This window comes from Myotis nattereri (assembly GCF_964212035.1).
Source record: "Myotis nattereri genome assembly, chromosome: 18".
Taxonomy (NCBI): Eukaryota; Metazoa; Chordata; class Mammalia; order Chiroptera; family Vespertilionidae; genus Myotis; species Myotis nattereri.
In genome coordinates, this window is record NC_138093.1 from 33,101,959 (window position 1) to 33,110,273 (window position 8,315).

Below are 8,315 nucleotides of genomic sequence, written 5' to 3' on the forward strand. Positions count from 1 at the left end.
TGTATTTTACTCAGATTTCCTATGTGTCTTAAACAGAGGGCAGAGTGGGAGATGGAAGAAGCTTGTGCTATCAGCTCAGTAAAACATCTTGACGGGAAACCTTGGGATTCTTGCGTCTTCTGCCCTCAAAAAATAAAAGAATGTATTCGCTTGTGTTGCACCATCTCAAATTTGCCATGCAGGATGGGTTTCGTCCAAAAGGCCGTGAGCAATCTTACTGCAGAAGACTTGGAAACCTGGTTTCATAAATAGGATATAGGGGCAAAACCCAGGAGCGAGTTTGGGTCCTACTTCTACTTTTTCCTCAATGGCTCATTTTAAGATATAATTGTTTTGAGCCTATTTCCCAAAATAAAAGGTTAATTTTTACCTCATAATTTTGATTCACTTGAGGTGAATTTTGGCTGCATCATTCCTGTCTCATATTCATATGAGGCACACTCTTAGCTATGATCGGAGCTTTTGATTTTCCTGGCATACAGGAAATCAAACCCTTTTCTCCCCATTAATATGCTGCTAATTTCTGTCTTAAACAGACAACCATCACACTTGGTCTTTCCACATTCAAACATACATATATGCACACACACACACACACACACACACACACGGCCCATCATACAACTGCAGTTGATTACTATGAAGTTGCTTTCCAGTCCAATGAGAGAAAAATCTGAAACCAATTTCAAAACCAAGAGGAAACTTTATTTATAGGTATATTGACATTACCCAGTCAACTCAGCTACAATGTCAGGGCGATATTGTTGCCTCCAACTCAGCTTTCTTTTTTTCCAGAGAATGTTTTAGCTCCTCCATTGTTGAGCCATTTTCCTTTAATCTTTGCATAAAGTTCTCTACGGCTTTGCAAAGTTCCTCACTCTCTTGAAAGGCAAGCTGAAGAAAGAAAAATTTTTGTAAATGACAACTTACGAACGGAGAGCCAGCTTGATATTCTGAAGATAATGAGTAGTGCCTAGGTCCGTGAATGGGGGCTCAGAACCAGGCGAATTTACACAGGGATGTGGATCTTAAACATGATGCTCAAATACACTTACTATGATCCCAGTAGTAAACATAAACTAAAAGAGGAGTCCCAATGAAAATTGATTTGTCACCCTAGCCAGTTTAGCTCCGTGGATAGTGTTGGTCTGCAGACTGAAGAGTCCCGGGTTCGATTCCAGTTAAGGGCATATACCCGAGTTGCAGGCTCAATCCCTAGTAAGGGGTGAGCAGGAGGCAACCGATCAATCATTGATGTTTTCCTCTTTCTCCCCCTTCCTCTCTGAAATCCATAAAGATATGATAGACATGAGTTTATGTACCTTGCTCTATAAAGTACACAAGCCAATGAGTCCTACTAACAGCACCTCGTCGGGTGGCAAATGGGAACTACCATATATAAAAATGTGAGGTAATAGTTTATGCGCCCCATTCTACAATCAGGTCAAGGCCAACCCATTCCAAAACATCCCAAATGGATCAGCTATTTACTAAGCAAGTACTAGGAGCAATGCCAGGCCCTGAAGATCCAGCTGTGAACAAGACAAACAAGAGCCTACTGCTCACCAGTGCCTTCTCGTGTGCAGTCTGTGGAGCTGGTTTGGGAGCTTCTGGGATCAATTCACAGACCGGAGGTGCTCCGTTCCATTCCCCATCAATGCACTGCTGCTCTTGTGTGCCCACCAAGCGGTATCTGCACAGAAATTAGAATGGCCACAATGCTTAGCCTTTCCACCTTCTGAACTGGACAACGAAGGCTGGTTTTGTGTTGCTATATTTCGGTATTTCTTACTGTGATAGAACCCACCTCTCGGCCCTTGATCCATAAGGCATGTTGAAGTTCTCTCAGTATTACAGGGTGGTACTAAAGTAAAACCCCTTCCTGGGGTGTGGAGAGCACCTGTCATCTAGGCTCTAAAAAGGAGTAGAAAGCTAGAGAGAGCCTTCAAATACACCTTAGTGAACTGGCTGAAAAGAAGCTGCAGCTTCTAATCAGAAAAAGACGTGAGAGTTGACTGCAGTCTGTTGGAGGTACATAATGAGATTGAAATGCTAGTGAGGGCACATAGCCCTGAGTCAATAAGAATGAGGCAAGGGAAAGAAAAAGCTAGGCAATCTATAAGGTGGGTGACCAGGCAGTCTAAATTAAGGCTAGACTTTAACTAGGGTATTTTAAGGACCTATATTCTAAATCTTTCTATTTCTGCAGTTCCATGTGTTCTGTGGTTCTTTGAGTTTTTTTTCTGAGGGTCCTTAGGAAAAAATATACATTTATAATATCTATTTTGTCTTACTTAACAGAAAAAAAGATGATACTTTAATTAGGATAAATAGGAAGGTGAATCTGTCTTCTAGGGATTGAGTGGAGCTGGGAGTCGACTAAGGTAGCTCTCAAAATTAGAATGAGCTCAGGATCCTGAGCAGTAGGAAATCAGGGGACTAGTTTGAGACAGACTGGGTGTGGAAAGCAGCTACAGCATTTGGACAGGTTCAAGCCTCGGACTAATGAGAGGGCACGATCCTCTCGTGGCAAAGCCACCTGCAAGTCCCAGCACAATTCTAGCCAAAGGCTATATGTAGTTATAAGCTTGACCTTATGGTCCAAACCTGTAGCCCCACGTGGCTGAGTGCAGGTGCATGTAATTGAGTAGATTTGAAATCCAGGAGAATGTTGTAACCACACCCTTACTTTACCTCATGGAATCTGGCTATAAAATAAAGACTTGGCTTGAAGGCTGTGGCACTGTCGCTAGCTCTCCATCAGAGAGGACAGCGTCCCACCCAGACCCAGCTTTCCTCTCTTGTCTGTCTTTTCTCAGTCCTTCACTGCCCCCTCTCAGGCTCACCAAACCTAGCTGTGCTGGTGCAGCACATATGGTGCCCAACATGGGGCTAAGTATGGGGAACAGGGGCCTGAGCCCAGGTTCACCCATGGCCATGCTGGCTTGGCACAACTGGGTCATTCCCAAAAAGAATGCTGCTACTCAATGGGCAAGATCTTGTATTTGAAAGGCTGTGTCCTCTTACCTGTCTTCACAGTGATAAGTAATGGTAGATCCTGAGTTGAAATTTTTTCCTTCATAATAGCCATGAGCTGGGTTCCCAGGAGGACCACAGTCTCCTGAGGGGCAGGAGATAGGAGAGACAGTTCAGTTACGCTCAATCAACAACACCCCCTACGTGTAATTGTCTATGCCAGCACCTACTATCTTCATAGCAGCACATGTGGCATCTAGGGACATGTATGTTCTCCAGTCATTTCCTTCTCCTCAAAATCATATCTGTCCATGGGAAAGACCCCCTCCCTGGGCTCATCTTGAGTCATTAGCGATTTGAGAGTACTTTTCTGATTGGCAGGAGCTCAAGGAAAGGAAGGTGAAGTGGTAGAGATGCTAATTGTCAATATACAAGAAAAGAAAATTTAGCCCACAAACAGAAGTCGAAGAAGTAACTCTCTGAAACAGGAAATCAATAGTGTGAGCTCAAATGGAGGCTGACATCCCCCAAGGGTTATACAATGAGAGCTTCATAAAAAATTTTTTAAAAAAGGAGAACAGAGCTTAGATCATTGAGGATGAGAATGGTGGAAACAGAGCTGGAGGAGGTACTGGATGTTGTGAGTTTTAGTTCTGGCTCTTCCAGTAACCACGTGGCACTAAAGAAGCCATTTCATCCCTCTTGGCTTTCTTCCTAACCTATACGATGAGCAGGTGAAGTGATATTATGCTTTCAGCTCTGAGATTAAGTCTAAAAATATTGATCAAGATTAAAGGCTAAATCAAGAATAACTACATGGGTGTATATTTACTGAAACATCAAGTTCTTCAACACATATAGCTGAGTAAAAACAGCAAGACATCGAAGAGTATGTATAACATAATATAATTTTTGTAAAACACCATCATATACAAACATATATGAACAACAATGAGAAAAGAAAAGGCGCTGTTCACTGAATGCTGCTCATTTCACGGGAATACACCACCGGAGCTGAGGCCCTGCTCCGTGAGCTCCCCGTGTTTCTGGGCTGTCTGTTAGATCCTAATCCCTCCCCAGATACACAAGAGAGGAAATCATCCCAGGGACGTGGCGAATGCCCCGCTGCCAGTGTTGATCAACATCTTTGGGATTTGCATTTGTTTCCACTGTACTCACTGCTTTTGCAGGTGGGAAAGGGAGGCACCCAGGTGTGGTCCTCGCGGCACTGGCTCCAATTGCCGCCTTTGAGGATGTAGTGCTCATCGCATGTAAACGTGATTGTGTGTCTCGCTTTCACAGGCCACCGGAAACTGAACTTGCCATTCAGCAGCACGGGGTCGGGACAGTGGCCCACTGAAGAAGAAAACAGGCGGTGATCTGAGAGGGTCAGGATGAAACCCGCCCCAGCGAACACTAGACCTCCTGGCGCTTCGTTGAGAAAACAAGAAATTAGAGCTAAAACTGCACTTTCTTCCTAGGGACCATGATACCAAGTGGTATCAATCAGGGTGAGAAAAGACTGGATTGGCCCGAGTGTCCCTCTGGTCATTGTCACTCCTGTGCAGGACTAAGAGTGAAAAGGTCTTCTTGGTCGTGCACAAGAATGACAATGGGCACTTGAACTTACTAAAAATAGTTAAGCATCTAACTGGAAATTACCAATAGCAAGCTCATCATCCTGTTATGTAAAGCATTGCTCAAAATTCTTGAGCCTATGCTTGAGGCAAGTGTTTCCTTCTTGTTTATCCAGCCAAATATATACGTGTACTTATCATTTTTTACTTCATTTTGGTGTTTCAGGCATAAAAACAGGAGAGAGCCCTGGCTGGTTTGGCTCAGTGGATAGGGCATTGACCTGCAGACTGAAGGGTCCCGGGTTCGATTCTGGTCAAGGGCACATGCTCAGGTTGCGGGCTCAATCCCCAGTGGGGGTTGTACAAGAGGCAGCCAATCAATGATTCTCTCTCATCATTGATATTTCTATCTTTCTCCTTCCCCCTTCCTCTCTGATATCAATAAAAATATATTTTTTAAAAAAACAGGAGAGAATGCAGAAATGTGAATTTGGTCATATGAATAAAAGGTAAACAAGCTGGTGTTCTTTACTCTGGGAATTAATGAGAATCAATCCAACTATTCATAAAAGTAGTAATAACAAAGAGAATACGGACTACTTCTCCATCTCTACAGACACCACAAATGAGTTTTGTGAACTTGAGCAAGTCACATGGATCTCAGTTATCACGTTTGTAAATTAACGACATACATTTTTCTCAGTTCAAAGTTATAGGATGAAGGACGTAAAATGATACGATAGATTTACCTCCAACTAATAATAATGCAGAGCAGAACTGTAGGTGGAAAAAAGATCAGTCATGTGCTGATACTTGTTGAAGCTGGGTGATACGTAACCACGCCTTCATTTTACTCACCCGTCTTTTGTATACGTTTAAAATCTTCATAATATAAAAACTGCAAATCAGTATGATATTAAACATATCACAGTCCCCACCCGCCCCCCTCCCCCCAAAAAAGTCATTTTACTATTTGGTGGAAATTCTTTCCTTCTTGGAGGGGTGGTTGAGTCTATTCAGAGCTGATTAGGTACCTTCAAAAAAGTCCCGCCACTAGAGTGCTTTACAAATGGATTCCTAGAAGTTGGGATTTTTGCCTGACAAAGTTTTAACATGAGCTCCTAGAGGTAGAATGTGAAAGAATACAGTGGGATGACAAGATGGACAAAGAAGCAGAAAGATCAAACTCACAGCGGCACCTGGGGGTACCGGCATTCCACTCCTTGGAGGCGTTGCAAAACAAGGTGCTCTCCCCTACCAGGTGGTAGCCCTGGATACAAACGTAGGTCCCCAGAACGTGTCCTTCCGCCTCCTTGGCAACAAATATGCTGTTGTCCACCGGGGGAAGTTCCGGACAGCTCTCTGCTGGAGGGAAAAGGAAACCGATCCACTGGCACCTCGGGGGCTGTGAGGAAGCCCTCATTCGATCCCCCCATCTGACTCTTTTTGCTGGATTATTGATTCTGATCCCTTGTACTCTTCCATGTTCGGGTACATCCACATCCCTCCCTACCCTGCGACTCCCAAAGTTTTGTTTTCGAAAGGGTAACCGGAATTTCACTCAAATTCAGCCGTAAGTTATCCACTCCTAAAGGAGCAATTCCCTTCCCAACAGGCACTCCTGCAGTTTGTATAAGACCAGTGAAGATTTTGAAACGGATACTGTTTTTGCTCCTAGAACAGAAGGGGAAAGCAAACAGGTAGCCCCCCACTTAGAGAGCAGACTATTTACTAAGCCCCTATGGAGCACAGAGAACTCAGCCAAATAACCTGAGATTGTTCAAGACGACAAATACATTTCATTGATTTCAATTTCATTAAAATCCTAGACAGAATGCCTCCCAACCCACAGACTGAGAATCAAGTGCCTTGAAAACTGAACGTAAGAAAAGCATACGTACCATCTGAGCCAGAAATCAGCCACACAACCACAAGATAGTACACAAACCGAAAAAACATCTTGTGATCAATTGCTTGACTCAGGCCGAAGTTAACTCAGCCTGAACATCTGGTTTGGATCAAAACAGGTCTTCTAGCACCGCTAAAGGTCAGACCGTCCAACCACCTCCCTCCTAGAGAACGGGTTGTATTGATTCTTCTTCCCTGGAAAGAATGCAAAAGAATAGAAAAAAAAAGAAAGAAAGAAATTGTAACAGGAAATGAAGAACAGCTGTATGAAGTTGCTACAGAGAGGACTTTGCAAAAACATAACGGGATGGGAAAAGAACTGCCAGTTTTAAAACTCAATTTCAGAAATTGCTTAGGTTCTGTTCATGCAAATCCAGCTGACCGGCCCCTTTGAAGTGCAGGCTTCTCCTTCCGTGACAGACGTGGGCGACAGGGTCTTGCCATGACCTTCACTTCTGTCAATATTTGCCATTGTTTAAAGTCCACCTTCTGCAACTCTCTCCAGCGTTGCTGGTGGAGAAAGGGGTGGCAATCTCTGATGCTTTTCCCGGTAAAACCCAACTCTGGGCACTACCTCATCCCCTGTCTCAAATACCAGCTCTCTCCAGACTGTGAGCACACTGAAGACTGAACGCCCAGGGAAGTCAACTATCCTTACCTGTCTCTGATCTTCCCGGTTTATGGCTTCCCAGCAAGGAGCTGGTCCTGGTGGATGCCAAACCTGAGAAGAACTCCAAAGTCCTGTATGTAAACTAGCTTTGGGGATCTCATAGCTCCTTGTTCGTGACTGTTACAGCAATTAGCTGGCTGTCCATGCTCCGTGGTAAAATACCTACCCAATTTTAGGTTTAAAAAAAATAGTACAAAAAATTGTAATAAATATAAAGTCTAAGGGACACAGTAAGGCCTCAAATTTGATTCTCTTCTCCACCAATTTGCATTAGTTTGAAATGACTTGTTCATATCTTTCTCCCACGTTAACTGTTAACGACTCCAGGACAGGGAGCGTGCCTCATTGGTCTGTTCCCTCCCTTCCTCTGCACTCCAGAATGCAAAGCAGAATTGTCTGCCAAGTGAATGGAAAGCAATGCAGAATCTATGAGAAGAACAGCCATCCAGAAACTTGACCACAGCCTCTCAAATCCACCCTGATCATTTATCATTTATCACTTAATGTATACTTACTGCCTTTATAGGTTTTCCATAGCTTATCTTTGGTCATCTGATATGTGAGTTGCTAGAGAGTAAACACCTTTTAAAGTTGTTTTCCATAGTTAATAACATTCATAATGCTTATTAGTAAATAAGCATTACAGGCTCTTCTAGACCTTTGAACATTAAGAGCAATTTAATCTAATCTATATTGTTTCCTGGAGAACTAGGGCAATAGGTCAGGTGCAGAATTGTATTGAGACTGGTTTGATTGCTTTACAAAGAATGGGCAGGCAGTAATTAGTGGAAGAGATCAGGTGAATGGGGAAGGGTAGGAAAACAAAAGCCAGCCATGCCTAGGCTAGGGGGAGGGTTGTGGGGAGTTGAACAAAGGGCGTACATGCTGTGGCGTGTGTGTGTGTGTGTGTGTGTGTGTGTGTGTGTGTGTGTGTGTGTAAGATTTTGAGAGAATTGGAGATAGTTTTAAGAAGTTCTACGCTATGTTATAAATGCATTCACTTTGGCCTTTGTCAAATCAATTCTCAAAATATTCAATTTGCTTCTCCAATTAGTTTTTTAAAAAATATATTTTATTGATTTTTTACAGAGAGGAAGGGAGAGGGATAGAGAGTTAGAAACATCCATGAGAGAGAAACATCAATCAGCTGCCTCCTGCACACCCCCCACTGGGGATGTGCCCGC

General features: G+C 43.4%; 1 protein-coding gene across 1 annotated transcript; it reads right to left on the reverse strand.

Moving 5' to 3' along the window:
• Window positions 1-686: 686 nt before the first annotated feature.
• C4BPB (complement component 4 binding protein beta) lies at window positions 687-6,515 on the reverse strand. Its single transcript, XM_081112961.1, has 6 exons — window positions 6,455-6,515; window positions 5,745-5,918; window positions 4,156-4,332; window positions 3,028-3,121; window positions 1,567-1,693; window positions 687-894 (listed from the first exon to the last, which is right to left on the reverse strand). The coding sequence occupies exons 1-6, from the start codon at window positions 6,510-6,512 to the stop codon at window positions 751-753; spliced, it is 774 nt and encodes a 257-aa protein (XP_080969087.1). The 5' UTR covers window positions 6,513-6,515; the 3' UTR covers window positions 687-750.
• Window positions 6,516-8,315: the final 1,800 nt, after the last annotated feature.